This window comes from Esox lucius, chromosome 16, assembly GCF_011004845.1.
Source record: "Esox lucius isolate fEsoLuc1 chromosome 16, fEsoLuc1.pri, whole genome shotgun sequence".
NCBI lineage: Eukaryota > Metazoa > Chordata > Actinopteri > Esociformes > Esocidae > Esox > Esox lucius.
In genome coordinates this window covers 11,908,239-11,928,471 of record NC_047584.1, presented here as the reverse complement: position 1 = coordinate 11,928,471, position 20,233 = coordinate 11,908,239, and the positions used below count along the sequence as shown (strand labels likewise).

At 42.6% G+C, this 20,233-nt stretch overlaps 2 protein-coding genes across 2 annotated transcripts in view; both read left to right on the top strand.

Moving 5' to 3' along the window:
• The first annotated feature begins 1,483 nt into the window (after positions 1–1,483).
• Positions 1,484–7,995, top strand: tnfaip6 (tumor necrosis factor, alpha-induced protein 6). The gene is given in 6 exon segments (NM_001303765.1): positions 1,484–1,648; positions 3,086–3,223; positions 3,915–4,076; positions 5,277–5,505; positions 6,088–6,128; positions 7,731–7,995. Coding segments are annotated over 6 exon segments (792 nt in total). The 5' UTR covers positions 1,484–1,548; the 3' UTR covers positions 7,853–7,995.
• Positions 7,996–9,058: 1,063 nt separating this feature from the next.
• The window catches only part of rif1 (replication timing regulatory factor 1), a 30,068-nt gene continuing 18,893 nt past the window's right edge, over positions 9,059–20,233 (top strand). The window contains exons 1-17 of the mRNA XM_029113397.2: positions 9,059–9,259; positions 10,470–10,601; positions 10,842–10,917; positions 11,051–11,147; positions 11,256–11,481; positions 11,866–12,055; positions 12,212–12,304; positions 12,673–12,811; positions 13,718–13,869; positions 14,519–14,630; positions 14,763–14,939; positions 16,228–16,338; positions 17,120–17,182; positions 17,996–18,099; positions 19,135–19,221; positions 19,702–19,775; positions 20,048–20,228. Coding sequence (XP_028969230.2) covers positions 10,489–10,601; positions 10,842–10,917; positions 11,051–11,147; positions 11,256–11,481; positions 11,866–12,055; positions 12,212–12,304; positions 12,673–12,811; positions 13,718–13,869; positions 14,519–14,630; positions 14,763–14,939; positions 16,228–16,338; positions 17,120–17,182; positions 17,996–18,099; positions 19,135–19,221; positions 19,702–19,775; positions 20,048–20,228 — 1,995 coding nt within the window. The 5' untranslated portion in view covers positions 9,059–9,259; positions 10,470–10,488. The remainder of the gene's footprint in view (positions 9,260–10,469; positions 10,602–10,841; positions 10,918–11,050; positions 11,148–11,255; positions 11,482–11,865; positions 12,056–12,211; positions 12,305–12,672; positions 12,812–13,717; positions 13,870–14,518; positions 14,631–14,762; positions 14,940–16,227; positions 16,339–17,119; positions 17,183–17,995; positions 18,100–19,134; positions 19,222–19,701; positions 19,776–20,047; positions 20,229–20,233) is intronic.

Below are 20,233 nucleotides of genomic sequence, written 5' to 3'. Positions count from 1 at the left end.
CTACTTTGTAACCTCTCTGATTTGGGCATCTCAGGCTCTGCTCACTCTTGGATTGCTTCCTATCGGACAAGCCACTCCTACCAGGTGACATGGAGAAGACTGGCATCTGTCACACAGCTTCCTACTACTGGTGTTCCCCAAGGTTCTGTTCTTGGCCCTGTCCTCTTCGCTCTATACACTAAGTCTCTTGGCTCAGTCATATCCTCACATGGTCTTTGCTTATTACTGTTATGTAGACGTCACTTAGCTCTTTTCTACTTTTCGCTTTTGACACCCAAGAGACAACACGCATCTCTGGGTGCCTGGCTGACATCTCTGAGTGCCTGGCTGACACCTCTGCATATATGTTCGCACACACTTTTCACAGACTACTTAAAATAGTTCCACAGACACCAACTGTCTGTTTTCTTGAAACATTTTTATGTCTTGTGTTTATTCTTAGAGGCTTCTTTCCAGCACTGACCTTTTCCGATGACTAATTAATTGAGTAGATGCAGTTACTACTAAACTGTGCGGTTGTTTCACCTAGCTCTTTTTAAAATGTATGCACTTACTGTATGTCGCTCTGGAGAAGAGCTACTACTAAATGACAAACATTTCATTTTTGGCACAGTCAAAAGCTCTGATCTAATTACATGAATAGGTTGACAATTGATGGCTAATGGCTACCCGTAAGTCACCTAAGCTGCATACCCCTTAGCGAACCTCACGTTTCTGAGGGTTTATTGCTTCGATGTCATTGTGTGTGCTGTCTGCTCCGGTAGGAGTAGGGGAGAGTAGATAGACTGCGTATTTTGCGTTGGTCTAGTGGATTGCTGGTGTATCCAAAACGTCCTTTGGGATGGCTTCCTTATGGCACCAGGTTCCGTTTTTTGCGTGGTCGGATTTGGTGATTACATTTATTAAATCAACAGGAAGGCAAGTTGTCTTAAACTCTTATTGGCGTTGAAAGGAGTAATTTAATTGCATTCAGGTTGTGCACACTATGCGAGGGCGCTCCTAATAGTGTGGTACGGTATCCTCTACCTCAATGAACCGGAGTTATATGGACATCAGCTGTTTCATTCACGCAATGTAGAGCCTTATTGTTGTTAATTTCTATCGTAAACTGCTTTCCATGTTTGTGGTAAGCTATATGGTCTGACAAACCACAACTTTCTGCTAATCCGCATTCAGGGCTTGAATTTTCACTATAAACTGTGCGAATAGCCTAATGACTGATGATTGATTCTTATAAAATTGTTATAGTAATAATTATAGGATTCTTTATTAGCTTTTCTTACAGGACTTTTTTTTCTATAGGAATCAGTCCTTTAAGATTTCCAACAGACATGTCTATTACGAATATCACACACACGTCTTGGAACCCCAGTGGTAAATTCTCAGATTCTCTTGTACGTTGTCATGATTGCGCAACGCATGACCGCGCACTCGGCTGCCGCACTCTTCAATTTAAAAGACCAGTGCCCAATAAGCTGTGAGCACTGCACGGGCGATTGCAGCTTGATAGGGTCCAACGTTGAGAGAGCAGTTCTGTTCAGGAGTAGGATGCGCGTCTTCTTTGTCATTTTGGCCATTGGCTTCTTCTTTAAAGAAGCGCAGGCTTGGGGCTTCAAAAATGGGATATTTCATAACTCCATATGGCTGGGTAAATCACGCTTTCTTTGTTACTTAAATACTATTACTGTTTGAAGTAACTTTTACGCATGCCAACAACTGCGGTTAGAAACAAATGCTGTGGTTCAGGAGGACATTCTGTGTGTTTTACAAGGTGGTTGTGGAATGTTCAGCTGCAATGCTATTCCACTTTGAACCTTAAAAAGTGTAGCTTAGATATAAGCCTACAATATCCCCCTTTGATGTGTCGACAAAAATAAGGAATCCAACACAACATAGACCAATTATCATTCCTATTTGTTCGAAAAATTGACTTCTCTAAAGTTAAACTTCTCTAACAACTCTTTATAGTCTTCAAAATAATCTTAAAAAAAAAACTTAAGCTATTGATATTTGTACTATTTATCCCCGGAAAAAAAAGGTTGTAATTGATGTAGAAGTTATACTTCATACGTTATCGTTTTCATGTATGTAGCATGTTAAATGCCACATCAAATTTAGGTCGTGTGCACAGCCGGAGACAGATAATTATTACGTTACACTGCATGAGGCTGTCTTGCAAACACATTACTTCATTTATGGATAAGAAACACAAACATTAAAAATAAATCTTTCCAAAGTAAATATTTCTTTCAGTGATACCTTAAAGCCTAGGCAGAGAAATTAATTGGGAAGTATGTTTTATCAGTTCAAATAATTGACATTTCTAGTATAAAGGCGAGACAGACCTGGCCTATATGTTTAACATATGGAGACCTACAATTATTTTTCTAATAATATAAGAGTGAAGTACATTTTTAATGGAAGGTTTCTTCTGAGTTAATGAGCACTACTTGTCCACCACACACATCTGGAATACATAAACTAAACTGCTGTTTACAGTAATATGTCCTGTTACCCAAACCCCCTATGTCATTTGGTTCAACTAGAGAAACCAGGAAGTGGGGATTATAATGAGATTGTGGTACCACCTCAGTAGACACCTTGGAGGGAGAGATTGACTAGTAGGTGAAAACATTGCCTGGTAGCTAATCTGTAGAGCACTACTAGTCCTACAAGATCATGCATGCGTGATATCAAAACAGGCTCAAAGGAGGACCCCTGTATGGAGGACTACTGCCAAGAGATTATAAACACTTAGCTTTTGCCCTGGCGCATTCTGTCCAACCGCAACACGATACAGAGTTTCAACATCTTTACCTATCCATCGTGTGTGTGTGTTTGATGTTTTCTTTTAGTCCATTATGGGCCTCTTAGTCTGAATGCCATGTTGCTTTTTCTCTCCCATGAGAAGTATTTGCCCAATATTCTACAACAGAATATTTCCCCCTTTACTTCTGGATACGCATTGCTGTAGTTGTTGCAGTGGGAAACTAGAAAGGCTTTGGCAGAATATCTGTATCGGTACTGCCTTGATGGTGGTAGTAGCGCTGACTGAGACTAACAGTTTTTTTCTTTTCCTGGACAGAGCAAGCTGCCGGTGTCTACCACAGGGAATCGCGTAATGGCCGATACCAGCTGACATACAAGGACGCCAAGGCAGTGTGCAAATATGAAGGAGGAAAGCTGGCCACTTACGATCAGTTGGAGGCTGCTCGCCAAATAGGTTTGGAACCCAACACCCCCATCCTGCCATCTCCTCCCGGCCAGTTCAGACAAACCTCCACGTTTTAGGGAGGACAATGACAGGGGTAATAGGGAGGGATCTGCTTTAAAAGGCCTCCCCAAAGTAGTAAGAATGGGAAAACCCTGCCTTGCTGGGTAATAATGTTACCGTTATTTTCAATACTTGGTAGACTGATTGAAGCCAGACCTGGCACAGGATCTATGAGTCCGGCACTGTGAACCGTCATTTGTCTGTCTATGGTTAGCTAAGAGCTGCCCCTTGGCCAAACATACTCCGATGGCTGATTTTTATCTACACTACCTTTCCTGTGTGACTGTGGCTTACTGATTAGGGGGTGGGAGTTAGTTTATTATGCTTTACCTCACCACCCGTTCCTACTGCTACATAAATGGTCTGCTTGTAACTGCAGATGCAGAGTTACTGGAAGGCAATTTTCTTACAGGAACCATAACATTTCCATAGACAGGGTTTTGTGTAAAGTATATGACAAAGACAAATGCCTGGTGATAATCAGGAATGGCAGTTGGTGTCCTGTGTGACTGCGGTATGAAAAGGGGAAGGCTACCTTCAATAACTAAGCACTGTTTTGATTTTAGCCGATGTGACAATATTTTAGCCTGGAAAATGTGTGAAAGTAAATTTTGGTATTCAGACTGTACCTCTTTCATAGGTTTTCACGTGTGTGCGGCTGGGTGGTTTGATAAAGGACGTGTGGGCTACCCTATTGTCAAAGCTGGTGCCAACTGCGGTTATGGTAAGGTTGGTATCATCGACTATGGGTACAGGCTGAACAAGAGTGAGAAATGGGACGTCTACTGTTACAACCCAAACTGTGAGTAGTGAACCTTCTGTGAGATATCATTTCAAACAATGTACTGTAATGTGTGCCTAGAAACATGGATCAAATCACCTTTTATTATGGCATGTTTGGTTGAAATACCATTTTTAAAAAGCAATTGCTCTTCATGGCTTTCATCAATACTTTATTGAACTTGACTGACCCAAGTTTCAGGTAAAGGAAAGGGAATATATGTCCAACTGAGATTTTAACGAACGCCTCCGCATTGGGCAGGTGCACGCAACTGCCACGATGAGCGCCCAAGGAAAAGTCTTAAAGTGCAAACCCCACTCGTCCGGCACTTAAAGTTGGCTAAAAAAAACATTCAACAAATATATTTCCCGTGGTATTTGAGCAAAGGTTTAGGAAAGTCATGATGAGTCGAGGTTTATGCAGTCTTGGGTGTGTTCATTTAGTGGTTTAATCGACCATGAGTCTGACCATATGAGATGAGTGTTTGGTTAACTAGAGTCAGGCAGACATTGGGTAATGGGCAAGGTTAGGGCACACAGTGTCAGAGTTAGGAAGTTGTGGTCCATGACATGTATGCCGGCGTAGACCCAAGACTAACATCATGAGTAAACCAGGACACTGATGACTACTAAGAGTCAACTGAATTGAGGCTACAGTCTAACCTATGAATTGTAGTGGGTGAACTTCAACACTCCAGATGTTTCCAAATCCCTGCAAATGGAGTGAAACCTGAATGCCTTTGAGCTGCCATTATCCAGGGCAAGAAGGAAAATAATACAAAATACTCTATCACTCTTAGCATATTCAGAATAAATCATGAAACCACTATTTATCTGAACTCCTGGTGTATATTTAGAGGCTTGAAAATGTTACAGGATTGTCTCTAAATTATCAAATCCTTCATAATATGCTACTTAAGTGAGCCACGGTTGTTAATTGGGGTTTAATTCTAATAGAACAGAAAAGCGGATAACTGTAGAGGTCTGTGGGTGAGGAAAAGCAACAGCTCAAGTTATAAAGCCTATTGGGGAAAAACAGCAACTCTAATGGCCATTATTGCTCTTGATTATATAACAATCCAATATATTATTGCAAATAACTTTACATTTAATGTTTTCTCTAGTTTGTAAAGAGTCAATTAAACGAGTCCGCTACACACTGAACTGACTGTGTCTAAAAAGACTGTGTTAAAATGTCCTCATTCTCTCTCTGGGTCAACAGCAAAGGAATGTGGAGGTACTCTGACAGACCAGCAGAAGATCATTCAGTCACCTGGTTACCCAGAGGAGTACCAGGATGAGCAGATCTGCTACTGGCATATCCGTGTACGCTACGGACAGAGGATACGCCTGCACTTCCTGGAGTTTGATGTGGAGGAGGACATGTCTTGTCTAGCAGACTACCTGGAGATCTATGACAGCTATGATGATGTATCTGGCTTTGTTGGGAGGTAATAATCCAACTTTGGATTGAATGAGCCTTTGCATCTAGTATTTCTTTATATATTTCACAGAACAAACAACACATAAGGTCCAAAACAATGGATTTTCTACAATTTAGAATGTGAAAATAACAAAACACTACTTATCTGGCATGAATGACCAATCTGCACAAAACATGATGTACCGTATCTCCAGAGATAGGTTGCTTAATGAAATATGGCCAAAATGTAAGAATAACCGTTCTTTAGTGTGATCTGACACATAAATACATATGTTTGAGGATATTTGTGTTCTAACAAATGTGGTAAATGTTGCAAACTTAGTAACATAGGGAAAAACATTGTAGCGACCCCACTGAGACTTTATAATAGCACCTGTTTATTGTTTTTGATCTGTTTATCTCAATGATGAAATTTGTTTTACCTGCTCAGAGACATGAGTCTCCCTAACTCAGCGGTGTCTCAATCACCACTATGATTCTAACCCATGTATTTTCACTCAATATACTGTGATGGGCTACTGTCTTCTTGGTTTTGTCTGGACATTTTGTTTACATATTGCTCTTCATTAAAATGAATTCTTATTTTCAGATACTGTGGAGATTACTTACCAGATGAAATAATAAGCACAGGTATGAAACATTCTTCTTTCATTAATACACTGCTCAAAACATGTTTGCACTGAAATCACACCAGGTCTCAATGAACAAAATATATGAAAGATCTAAATCTTTACTGTACATTGAGTAATTTGTTGAAAACAAAATGATGTAACAATGGTCACTTGGAACCAAAATCACCAACCGATTGAGGGCTGGATTCAAACTCACACCGAAAATCAAAGTAAACAAAAAAAATTGAAATCACAGGCTGTTTCAATTTGAGTGAATTTCATCACGGCAACTCATGATGTGACTCCGTAGTGTGTACGTCCCCCACGTGCCTGTATGGACTCCCGACAACGTCTGGGCATGCTCCTGATGAGATGACAGATGGTGTCCTGGGGGATCAGTAAGCTACTCGACAGTCTGTGGCGCTACTTGGCAGCGTCGGATGCACCGATGCATCGCTGCCTTTGTCATCCAGGAAGTGCCCACACACAGGCCACATGGGGCCAAGCATTGTCTTACATCAGGAGGAACCCAGGGCCCTCTGCACCAGCGTATGGTCTGACGGTGGGTATGAGGGTTTCATCCCAGTACCTAACAGCATGAGAAGGTCTGTGCGACTCTCCAAGGATATGCCTCCCCAGACCATCACTGACCCACCGCCAAACCGGTCATGCTGGATAATGTTGCAGGCGGCATAATGTTCAACACGGCATCTCCAGTCTCTTTCACTTCTGTCCCTTGTACTCAGTATGAACCTGCTCTCATCTGTGAAGAGAACGGGGCTCCAGTGGCGTACCTGCCTAGTATAGTGATCTCTGGTGAATGCCAGTCGAGCTGCACAGTGCTGGGTTGTGAGCACAGGTCTGACTGGAGGACGTCAGACTCTGATGCCACCCTCATGGAGTCTGTTTCTGACAGTTTGGTAAGAAACATGCGTTCCAGTAGCCCGCTGGAGGTCATTTTGTAGGACTCTGGCAGTGCTCCTCCTGTTCCCCCTTGCACAAAGGAGCAGATACTGGTCCTGCTGCTGGGATGATGCCCTTCTATGGCCCTGTCCAGCTCTCCTTGTGTAACAGCCTGTCTCCTGGTATCTCCTCCATGCTCTTGAGGCTGTACTGGGAGACACAGCAAAGCTTCTTGCAACGCTGGACTACCTGTGTCACCTGAATGGGCTGCAGGTACCAACTCATGATACCAGTAGTGACAAGGACACTAGCAAAACACAAAACTTGAGAAGAATCAGTCAGGAAGGATAAGGAGAGAGCAATTGTCTGAGGCCATCACCTGCAAAACCATTCCCTGTTTGGGAGTTGTCTTGCTGTTGCCTCTCCAGTGCACCTTTTGTCACTTTCATTTGCACCAAAACAGGTGATACTGATTCCCAATCACTTATGCTTCCTAACTGGACAGATTTATATCCATGATGTTTAATTGACTTGTTGTTATGCTGTACTGTGATGATTACATTTTCCCTTCATTCTTTTGAGCAGAGTAAATTATATGGTAGTGGAACAAAACACAAAGTTCATATCTAGCCTTGATCACCCTTTTTAATTCAGTTGTTTATACATTTTTCATTTGAATGATTCAATGATAACGCTTTCCCCTTTTCCTATCCAACAGGAAATGTGATGACACTAAAGTTCCTGTCCGATGCCTCTGTAGTTTCAGGGGGCTTCCAGCTCGAGTACATAGCTGTCAATGCTTCTCTCCTCCACCACGAGGATAAAAAAGCTATATATTGACCAATTATTTTATATATGCCTTTTTAATTTGAATGTATTTTTTATTGTATTTATAATGCTCTAGTTTTACTAATGTAAAGGATTTGTGTATCCACATTGTCATCTACAAAAAGACACAAATCAATAAAATATGTCCTAGTTTTAATGTGTTTGTTGTTGAGTCCTACTAAGGAGTCACATCATTAAGTCAAGTGAAGGATGTTATACAGAAAGTAATGCTGAAGTAAAAATGTGGGGTGTTAAGTAGAAATGTGTTTCATCACCAATTTTTGATATTCCGTTGAACCCATCATTGAATCATATTGCCTTGAAAAGATAATATACAATTCCACAGTCACTTGATTAGGCTAATATAGTAAAGATGCATAAAGAGTATAGTGTTTTGGGATATAAGCTGTATTAGCGTTTTGTTCACAGGCTGTCATTCATTTAAATATGTGTATACAGTATATCACATTTGAAAGGTAGTTGTCTATAGTCATGGCCAAACGAGGCTTCATTAGGGTTATTTTAGAAGCAGGATACTATGCTGGGAGCACTCCGAATTTCTTCATCATTGAACTTAACACGGGAATATAGTTAACTAATAAAGATCAGACAAGAATAACATTGGAACGGACATTAAACATCAAATGTACCGACTAGATAACATATTGCCTTATATAGTTCAATTATGGCTTTTATTTTGAAAAGAAAATCTGAGTTAGCGCTGCTAGCATAATATCCTGCTGCTAGAAGAACGGCAATGAAGCTTCGAATGTCCATCACTGGTTGCCATGTTTCTTAAATTGAAATGTAGAAAACGTCTGAGATTGTAATAAATATTTTTTTTAAACTAGAGAGACAGAAAAATGCATTTTTGTGTTCAGAGAAATTAGATTCCTAACAATATGATTTGCCTTTGTCAATTAGGCCAGACAGTTTTCGACCAATCCGGTTCATGTTTTTATCCTGCGTCACGCGGTTGCCGAATCGTCAAGAATTCAAACGCAGAAAGCAGGGGAGTCGAGAATTATTCTTTATAGAGATTGTTCATCACCACTTAAAATTATTGGAAGATGCCATAAAGAACGAATTAAATGTTCCTAATTACACACGGAACCAATAATTCAAACTAGTGTTCATAATAAAGTACTGTTTCCTATCTGCCACAAATTATCTCTGATTTGGTTTCGCTCAGATCCGGCGTTCCGTGCGTCAGGTCAGAGGTGATTTTCATGCGGCGTGCTATTTTCGCGCCAGCGTTTTCGCGGGGAGACGGCTAGTTAGCGATACTTGGAGTCGGACAGAAATAAAAAAGAATTATTGCTGAAACCACTTAATGTGGGGTATCCTTGCAATATAATATAGACGTTCATTGTACAATTATATTTGGTTATTTGTCGTCGATCCGGAATAGCGATCAAGGTGAGTAAGTGAGTCTTGCTACGTTTTGTTTTTATTTTCGCGCGAGGTGGAGGGAGTGAATACTGTACGGAGAAACTGCAGACTAGGGACTGTAGTTGTCGACAATCCTACTAAATAGTTATGACATGGTTGTCTTTCAGGGTGAATGGGCTACCAGTACCTGGATTACTCAGTATTGTGCGTTTATTTTGTGCTATTGTCATTAAATGTCTGATTACCAACATAGCTGATGTTGTGGCTAGCTAACATGAATAGGCTGCATTTTGCTTGTTAGCCAGCTAACGTTAGCTGGCTTTGAAAGATTAGTTGGTTTACTATCCATGTAACGGGCTAGTTAACGGTAGCTGGTAGTAGAAACTGTTCCCTTAGTTGACCATTGTAATATTAAATAAATATAATTTATTTGATGTTAGAATTGTTTGGAACTCTAGTTAACTAAATTGCTGATGATGAAAAGGCAACTTAAACTAGCTTTATTTTGCTGCGTTGCTTCATGGAATGTTAGTTATTCGCGTAGCAGTAGTTTACCCCTACCTAACGTTATTGTTTGTAAAGATACGGCAAGTTTGAGTACAATTGGTAGTCCTTGTTTGTATGTCAACCAGTTAGGAATATCCTGTACTGCAGTTAGTGATTTCTAAGAAGATTTAAACTAAAGTCGTTTAATTCTAGCTGCAGACACCAATGATTTGAATGGGTGCACACCTCATTCAAATCATCCAGTGCAGTGGCAGCAACCAGCACTCAGTAAAATAGACTATTCAGCCAAGAGTTTGATAGTGATACCTCTTATTTCCAAGGTCCAGATAGAAGGTATAGTTAACATTTAACCCTCTAAAAACAATTTCTACGTTCACTTTCATCTCTTTTTACTGTTGGTATTTTTGAATGTAGTTAGCTACTCTTACAGGCTGGTAGGTGGTTGGCTGATGGTATTGTTTTTCTTTCTTTCTATGGTGCATTCCACTCTTGCTGAAACGGTGCAACGAATCCATTTGGTTTCTCTCTAGGTTTCTTCCTAATTTTGGACCCTACTAGGGAGTTTTTCTTAACCACTTTCAGGCTGTTTAAGAAAAACTCGGTTTTCAGACTGGATGTCTGTAAAAGCACTTTGTGACAATTGCTAATGTAAAAAGGCCTTTTTAAAAATATATTCGAATCATGATCGTTGACTTACTCGTGTTAATAATCCTTTCTGCCTGACTGGTAGATTGAACGAATCGAGAAGAATGATGGCGACGGTGCCACTCAGTAGCTCCAGTCTTCTCCCACTGCTTGACTCTCTGGAAGACAACACCGCTGGACTTCCTGAGCAGACAGATGCCTACCTCACCATTGCCAAGTACGTGGTTGGGCCAGTTGCTGTATATAGGTCAAGTATAATGGTGATTAGGGGTCGGTCCAGGTGTGTGATTCATGGTTCTGTTACGATGGTGATGAGGGGTCGGTCCAGGTGTGATTCATGGTTCTGTTACGATGGTGATGAGGGGTCGGCCCAGGTGTGTGATTCATGGTTCTGTTATGATGGTGATGAGGGGTCGGTCCAGGTGTATGATTCATGGTTCTGTTATGTCCCTTTCAGTCGTCTCAATGGAGAAGGGCGACAGTTCCTCCCTGCAGTTGTAAAGCACTTTTCCCGCCTTGGTAAAACATTCAAAGTAAGTATGTATTTCATAGTGCGGGTGGGAGGGTCATTTCTAAGGGCGCACTGTATTCTTCTTGTTCAGCTCTTTCAATTCTCAGAGGTGATCGGGTGAACATTTAATGTTCTTCCCGTCTTTCTCGTGTTAGACTCATATCTCCAGCCAGAATGCCGAACTGAGCCAGGCTGCTCTACAAGCGCTGGGGTTCTGTGTGTTCCACGCCCATGTAGTTTCTGCTATCCCAGGTACGGACATTTTTTAAATCAAAGTAACTTCTGCAAATCGAAGTTCCTGGTTGCACTGCCAATTATTCAAATGCAGCATGTAACGCTGCTTGCTTTTCTTTTCCCTAGCAAATTTTTCAGATGAGCTTCTTTCATCACTTTGCTCTCTGGTGATAAAATCTAAAGACAAGAACACGTGCACCAGAGCATTATGGGTGATCTCCAAACAGAACTTTTCTACAGAGGTGGTGGCTAAGAATGTTCCAGAGATCCTGAGGACCCTGGAGTGCTTGCAGATAAGGGAAGACATCCAGTCTGTAGTTATAGAGCACGAGTCTCTAAATGTTATTATAAGGTAAACAAACTCACTTAGCAATGCAATCTCTGTCAGTGGCCTTGTTTGGCCATATGAACCTGATTATGAAATGTGCAATACAATGGTTCACTGTAATAGCATTGAAGCCAGTTCCATTCCCATTTTTCCATTGCCACCCCTTAATCAGGGATTTAGCCTTCATTTCTACCTCATCATTAATAGCTCCCACCTGGTGTCCCAGGTCGAAATAAGTCCCTGATTAAAGGGTTGCAATGGGGGGGGGACTGGCTTCTTCTAGGGCCAGGTTTGAATACCACTGGTCTGTCTTGTTCAAAATGTTGTCCTTTAATCATCTATACCCCCCCGGCCCGAAAATACTGTTCTGACCTCTTCTCTGTGATCATCTCCTCTGCCTGTTGTCAGGTTGCTGGAGCAGGCCCCTGTCCAGATGGGCGTGGCCGCGGTGCAGTGGGCCAAGCTGATCACCCCCCTGGTGGTCCACTCGGCCTCTAAAGTGCGCCTGCGGGCCGCTGCGGCCCTGGAGATGGGCCTGCCTCTACTGCTGGAGAAACAGAAGGAGGTGGCTGCCCTTGTAGAACCCATGATGTCTTCGGTGAGTTTGTTCCTCCCGCCTGGTTACTTTAAAAAGACTCTGATCACTCCTCAAAAGTTGCAGATAAACTGGTTCCTACGTTCGATTGAAGTCTTTGTGAATGCGGCGCTTCAACATTTCATCGCATTTGGATGATGTTTCTCTTATTTTCTACAGAAACTGATCCCAGAGCTTCAGAAAATGTTCTCCACAAAGAACGAGACGAATGTGCTGAAACTGTGGCCGTTATTTGTTAGGCTCCTGGGAAAGGTAAGGCGTGGTCATGTTATGGTCTGGTGGCTCCCAATTTATTACTTATTGGCCACTTTATCTACCGCTTAATGGATAGGGAGTGACTTGGTCTTTACCTGTCATTTAGGAGATTAGGCTTATTCATCATTTTAGATCATACAGACCCAGCTTGTTCTCTCAATCATTCTTACTCACTCTGAACTCCCCACAGGGGGATGCATTTTATATGCACCGAGACACAGCATTGTTTAGATAAAGGGCTGACCTTCACCATGAGTGCGACACATCTTCCTTTCAGTCCTCAGGTTTTATGCCCTTTCCATACAATCTAGTTGGAATCCAATATTACGTAGTTGTATTAACTACTGAATTGTTCCTTCTCACAGGTGCTGCATAAAGGTGGTCCGTTCATCAACTCCCTGCTTGGCCTGGAGGAACTGGGCTTCCGCAGCTCCTCCCCAAACATCAAGAAGATTGCCTTCATAGCCTGGAAGAGCCTCATAGACAACTTTGCTCTCAACCCCGGTTTGTGCCACACTTGACACATGGCTTAGTCAAATAAGAAATCTATTCTTGTTAAAATCCACCAAAGACTCCCCGTTCTTTTCCATGGGGGGCTGGTTTCTCCACATGCACTGGCTGTTGACTAAACATATTGTAACAGTCATTTCCTGCCAGTAACAATTCACATTTTTTTTACCTTCTCCTTTTTATTCTGAAAGTTAGAAGCTGTTAATCACATTGAACTGACTGATGTTCTATTGACACAGACCCCTCACCCAGAGGCTTGCAGTAACTAAGCTTTTGTCTTCACCTTGCTGTACACAAGGACATACATAACGTTTACATTAGTAGATCTTTACTAATATAAGCAAGAGGAATGTGCAGTTTAACTTGGTGCCAGCACTTTTATAAACCAAGAAGTGACCTACGCTATATAGACCGTGTCATCTTTTAAACATTATCTGCGGCATGTTACGCTGGTGAGGTGCTGAACTCGCTCCAATGCCGGGCAGGTGTCAAGGATGCCCTGGTACTTCTGTTCCCTTCAGCTGAGTGGTGGAAACTTCCATCAAGCCTGTGGATCCACTTAACTCTCATGTAAAGTAAAAGGATGAAGATATTCTAGTGACAATTTGGGGGGCAGATGAAGTTTCCATAAAAAATCTTGGCCATTTCTATTGGGATCTCCTGAGCACACTTGCTTCATGGGGCTCTTCAGTCAATATTGCCTCTACTGGTGGTAATGCTACAAACTGGCTGAATAATCTTGATCTTTATCCCGTTGCCATTTATAAATCTCTCTGGATCGAAAGGTTTATGTGTCAAGAGATGAGACTGAGGACAAACGTATTACAACTTGTTCCACTGTATTGGAAAGGTCAGTTATTTCTTTATTGAATGTCTGCCTATCTACTCTTTTTACTGTAGAGATCCTGTGTAGTGCGAAGCGTCTGAAACTTCTGATGCAGCCCCTCAGCTCCATCCATGTGAGGACGGAGGCTCTGCTTCTCACCAAGCTGGAGGTCTGGTGGTACCTAGTGGTCAAACTGGGGCCCAACCTGCCCGCGCACTTTGAACAGGTACCACCCATGTTGTAACTGGGTGTTTTTCGGTATGTTCTTGGCAGGAGGTTTCTATTTAATGTCTGTGTCCAGAAACTGCTGTTCAACCAGGAACGCTTTTGTTGCGTTTTTACTACCCAGCCAATCATGCCTAGGTCTGATGACTGTCCGGGTTGACGTGATTCTGCGATTGCAGAGTTCTTTGTCCATTCAGCAGTTGTTTTTTATGGGCGGGCGTGCGTAATTCAACAATCACGCTTTCTGTCTAAAACGTATGAATCAGTGTGAATAACTGACCCATCGCTCCAGTATAAAAAGGGGCTTGCAATTTCAGCAGATCATGCGCTTTTACTGGAAAGTCTGGCTCCAAGCCCTACGCTGACAAACATTTCCAAAATCAGGCCGAATGATTGTGTATGAAGTGTCAAGCTTTTTTGCCTGCAGGAATTCCAAACCATGTCTGGGCTATTCTGAAAGTATTCGGAACAAGCCTGTTAACCTATTTAACACAAAAACATATATATTAGGAGATACATTTTGAGCTTTGCACCTGTGAAAACGTTTGTGGTGTTGTGTGACTAGTGCATGCAGTGTTGTCGGCACCAAATGGGTTGTGAATTTGTTTGGATGTAGCCTTGTGATGTTGACCAGTAGTCTGTCTTGCCAGGTGGGTGTACCTCTCCTCCAGTGCACTCTGGGTCCTGACCTATCCTCCCCAGGTACTCCTGCCAGGAACTCCAGTCAGAACAGTGTTGCGGGAAATAGTACTCCCAAATCTGGTACGGTCCTACTACATCCTTGTTTGTTCTTTTTTTATGCTTGTGCTAATGGTTGCCTACTTAGTGACATAACCCCTTACCAGGAATGTCACCAGAGGTTTCTGACGTCTTTGTCACTCTGTCCCAATCAAGGTGTCCCAGCGTTCTCCAGCTCTACCGCGACCCCCCGTCTAAACCTGAACAGCAGTGTGGTGACGGGCCAGGCCTACCCCTCTATCCAGCTGCTGGGACTGGAGATGCTGCTGCACTACTTCCTGGGGCCAGAGATTACCAGTGCTGCTGCCAAGAACAAACTGACCCTCAGCCTGGGTGAGAGTTGGAGACGGGGGCTGTTATACCCACCTTAGTGGGGGTCACTCTGCTGCATAATCCATATGAAATGCAAAGTGGGAATCCTTGTCTAATATGTGAAGTTCTGTTTTATTGATTTATTTGAGCTTGTATTTGGTAGAGGAAAATACTTGCTCCTGTATTAACTTTTTTTTCTGAAAGTTCATGTTGGCGCTTTGCCCTGGAAATACCCTTATCCTGGATCTTAGTTTTAAAAACGAAACGTATAATCCAAAAAAGATGCTATTTCTTAAAGTGCTGTTTTACTTGATAAAGTATTTATGTGCCAACGTTATTGCTCAGTGTCGGGTGATTTTATGTACTCTGATTCACTTGAGATGAGCAGCTTTAGCAGCCGTTACATATAGTTTCAGAAAACACTCATGGTTTTGAGTAAATCCTCTGCTTTAATTATTTTGAACAAAAACACATTGCCCATGTCCATCTCCCTGGTAGATTAGTGCAATGTTAATTTAAAGATAATGTGTAATTGTATTGGGTTTTATAGTCCTGACTCAACAACAAAAACATTTAAAGGTGTAATCCTTACCCAGACACACATGTAAAATTAGATGTTTCATTAGTGGAAATATTAAAAGGTTTCCCTGGAATTTAAGTCAGTGAAATGAGAAACCCATTTCCCAATATGTTTTGCGTGCCAAACCGTTTGTGGAGCCATACAGTATGATGACATACTCCTGGTGGAGATGAGCTAGCCAACCAGCTGTTTAGGTGGGGTGGTACTAGCCAATCGGTGTACGTGCGTTATAAAAAAATAAAAAAATAAAATAGTATTACTGTTACACATGCACAACACTTCACAAGAATATATTAAGCACGTACATACAGGCTTCTTGTATGCATGTGCACCTGGAACTTTTAAAATTAAAATGTCGTTAACGAGAACTTTTAATAGACCTAGATATTCTTTAGTTACTTTAAGGTGCATTTTCCCACTCCTCTTATACAGCTCCAGAATAAATTAAGAGACCACTGCATGAAAATGAAGTTTTTTTTTGTTGTTGTGAGGAACAGGATGGTTAAAATTAAGAGACCACTGCAAATTGAAAACCTCCTTTTCAACTTTTTTGAAAGGAAAGTAAAAGGTTGCGGTGGTCCCAATGTTTTCCAGAGCTGTGTGTGATTGCAGGATTACGTGCATGTCTTTCACATATGCCAGTACAGTACTTAAGAGAACATTGCTCTAAGTGGAATATGCTTTCCTGTTTTCTTTTTAAATAACTGGTTCCTCGTGTTCTCTTCTCAGAACCACTGGTTCACCCCTTCCTGTCTAGCCCGTCCTCCTTCAACAAGCACGCTGTTCTTCTCATATCTGCCATCCGTGACAGCTTAATATGCATCGGCAAGGACGCACCAGGTAACAACCTAGCCTGAACTGACATCAGCATAGGCCCTGACAGACATAGCAGCTCTTTCTGCCGATATGTCTCCTTTACAATAGAACCGGGCCATGTTGTCCCAATGTGTGAGACAGCCTCTGTATGGCAGCTTGTGTTTCGGCCAGTCAGCTCCCCTGGGAGAGGGTGTAAATTACCATTAAGGAAAGACAACGGACTTCCACCATGCAGGCTATTCTGCTGGTCTCTACAAGTGAAGGGAGAGAGGCTGTTCCATGCTTCTGTCACGTCGAGTACTGTAGTCCTGTCTTTCCTTAGTGCCAGAGGCTGCTTTCACACTGAAGGCCCAGTCAGATCCTCCCCGAAAGTATCTAATGTGACGGGTTTGTTAATGGTTAACATACTAATTAATGGGGGATTCTGAATGGTGTGGCAGTACTGCTGGTTAGTTCAGTTGCCGTTGTCGCAAAGAGGTAAAATTTAGGTCACATCGTATCGCCAATCCTAGACCACTAGATCAGCGAAATGTGTTTCAGAGGACCCCATGTCCTTTTTGCTTAACCCAAGCCTGAAAGAGAAATAATAAAAAAAAAAAAAACAGATTTGGGGTCCCGGTGAAAATGCAGCCTTCCAGTTGGTCACATGGACTGTAGAGATCTGGAACGGCTTCATTCATTTGCTGCTTTGGGGTTGAGGGAGTTAGAAGGAATGATTCTCTTTGGAAGTGCCTGATGGGGGGTGGAATTACTGCCATGTTATATGGGGTGATTCACATGTTCTCTCTCTTCCTGTTCTCTGCAGATTCATTGCTTGCCCTTATATGGAAGAATCTGGTCAGTTTCGTAAGCACAACAATTGATGCTGGTGAGTGCCTGGGTGCCAACGAATCACCCCACTTACAGGACAGATTGCATGCAGAAAGTAGAAGGCCTGTTAGTCATTTCAGTTGTGGGGAGTATATCCTGGAAACTGTACGTACTCCCACATGAGCTAGTTTGATCATTGGCCAGCTCCTCTGTAGCTTTGTGACCTCTCCTACAGTACCCCCAGCTGTTCCACTTAGTGTTGCTACACTACTATTGATGATTCAGCTAACGTAGATTAGTTGACCTGTACCATCAGAAGGTGGACATGTGTGGAACAGCTGGCGCCGTTTGGGAAACTCTGTAGGAGCCTCACTCCACTTAAGTCAGTTGGTCCTGGTAGATGTGCAATCCTGTGGCTGCTGCTCAGTTGGGCTGGCCCTTCCAACCATGGGGCCAGCCCTGCCGCCCCACACAGACTACCACTGCTGGGCGTGACTTCTGTCGTCTGGGGGTGGTGCAGAGACCCGAGCCCCTCCCGAACCCACGCCCAACCCCATGATCATCAGTTTAAGTCTGAGAGGGTTTTGGGCCTTTCGGTCTGGAACCTCTTTGTTGAGAATTTCAATCTGAGGGGCCAGTCCCCGGTGATGACTATTCACAGAAATTAAGATTGTGTTTCAGTTTCTATTCGTTTTCTTATTCGTTTTCTCCTCTTTTCTCTCTCAACTACTGAATCTCTTCCCCTGCCATTTTTCCTCGATTTATGTGATGGGAATTGTGAAAGATAATACTAGGAATATAGAAAAGACTAATGGAGAAATCCCCTTGTCTTTTCCCCACACTCTCTTCTGTATGTGGGATCGTTTCCCAGCTGGCCATAAGAAGGAGAGGCAGGGCTCGGAGGTCCTCACCTTGCTGCTGCAGGCTTTACAGAGCATCATCTCCTCAGAGGCCCTCCCTGCTCATAGGGCCCTGGTAAGACCTGCCTCTCTACCACCACACAACCACCTATGGCCTCTTTATGCTACTGTTGAGTGACACCATATGCCTTATTTTACTTATTATTAATTCATACGTACCGCTAGATAAGCTTAAATAGGGGTTCTGAGCTGGTCTTGAGGATTGTGCTTGCAGCAATTTTACCAGCACCTTAATGGTTTCTACTGTCCAGGTGTCTTTTCAGTCTGCATTAGGTGGCCAATATAAAATATTTGGCTACACAAACCTGAATTTTAACCGTCGGGTGATTGCCATGGTTTTTGTCCATCTCAATCACACTTGATCATGAGCCAAGGTAAAACAGTTCAATGTAATGTTCAATGTTCAGTTGTTAGACAAATACAACTCTTCCCATGGGCAGAACGCGTTGGATTGCATAGCATTAGAGTAGCATTGGCCCAAACCTCAGATCAGTCTGAAATTAGGCATGAACTATGTTATTCATATTAATTAAAAATGGGGGTGTGAGAGGGAACTAAGAAGAACCTGGATTGTTTCTGCTTTCTACGGATGTGGTTATAATGTTGACATTTTGTGCTTCAAAATATCATGTACCATTTCCAGATAAGGCACTCAGGAACTTGTGGTGTATTCTGTTTCCTTTAGAACCAAGTGGACAGGGCCGGGCCAGGCCATAAAACAAACCGGGAGAAATAATTCTATCAATTATGTTTTCTGTACAGAATGTTTTAATTTAAGAGACTCAATTGTTATGGGGTGATGTTTATTTTAAAATGGGCTCAGGGGTCATGAAACGGTCAGGAACCCCAGTCCTGCTCTAAACCTCCAAACTGGACTTGCGTTCTGGTAGTTTGTCCGTGGAAACTAAAACAAAGCTTAGCTACATCTGTAAACGTGACTTTGGGTGCTGTAGCCCAGGAGATTGTCAAATGTCAGTGAGACATCTTGTATTTAGATATGCTGGATTTCCCTCAGAGCCTTTAACTCCCACTTTTGCTTTTAAAATGTGCTTTTATGATGCTGTGACTGTGGCTTATTCTGTCCACACAGAGTCTCCTGGAGATGACTGTCAAGGGCATACCTCAGAGGGTCTTGGGATCTGCCTCTTACCAAGTGGGCAAAATGGATGTACTGAATGTGAGTTTCTGCCTCTTTATGCAGTGTGTCTCATTCTGCTCATGATACATCTCATCTAAGGACCATCAGTGTTTCCATACACTAGTTACAGTTGTTAACTCTGAACATGTTATGTCAGATTAAAAGGCAGGTTTTGATTAAATAAAGATTTCATGGTGAACACCAGAAAACAACTAAAAGGGGTTCACATACTTTCTTGTATGTTCACCCAGTTGCTTCCAACTCTGGCTTATTTGTCCACATGCTACATTAGATCCATAAAAGTTGAAATCTTGAAGGTTCCCTCACCTCCCCTGTGACATCTGTAGACCGATGATCTGCGGGCTTGTCTCCGGACTAACCTCTGACCTGCTCCGGCCAACTTACATTACAGAAAATGAACATCCTTCAGTGTCTTCGATATGGGAGCTAAAGGCCTCTTGGATCTGTTAGTTGGTGTGGTCACATTGGTTTGTTTTCCCTTCTCTTTCCCTGCCCCAGGGAACCCCAGCTCTGTTCCTGATTATCCTTTTCTACAACAGCAGTCTGGTTTCTGGCTTTGTAGAAGATGAGAGGTGGGTTTCCTTCTAACTGTAGTCTCTTATTCCCTTCATCCATAAAATACGTGTCTACCTCCAACTTAAAACTGAAATTGTTTGTCAGGTTGTACAACCAGTGTAAGAGCTCTAGCATTTCCGTGTCACACGTTCCCTACTGGCACATATTTGGCTTAAACATATTTGGGTTTAATTGCATCCATAATGACCCCCCTATAGGTGTAAGCAGAAGGATTGGTGGGGACATTCTTATTGCTGTCTTGTTGAGTCGCCTCCCTGCTCCCACACAGGTTCTTCCTGTGTTTGGAGACCCTGGTGAGGTGCGGTCTGTCGGGTCCCACGTCACCCCTGGCGTTCGGGGAGGCGGTCCTGGGAGCAATGGGAAGCACTGCCGGGGCTCTGGGGAACAAGGAACAGCTTTGGAGGATGTGGAGCGTGGTGGTCAACCCCCTGATTGACACCATCACACATGTAAG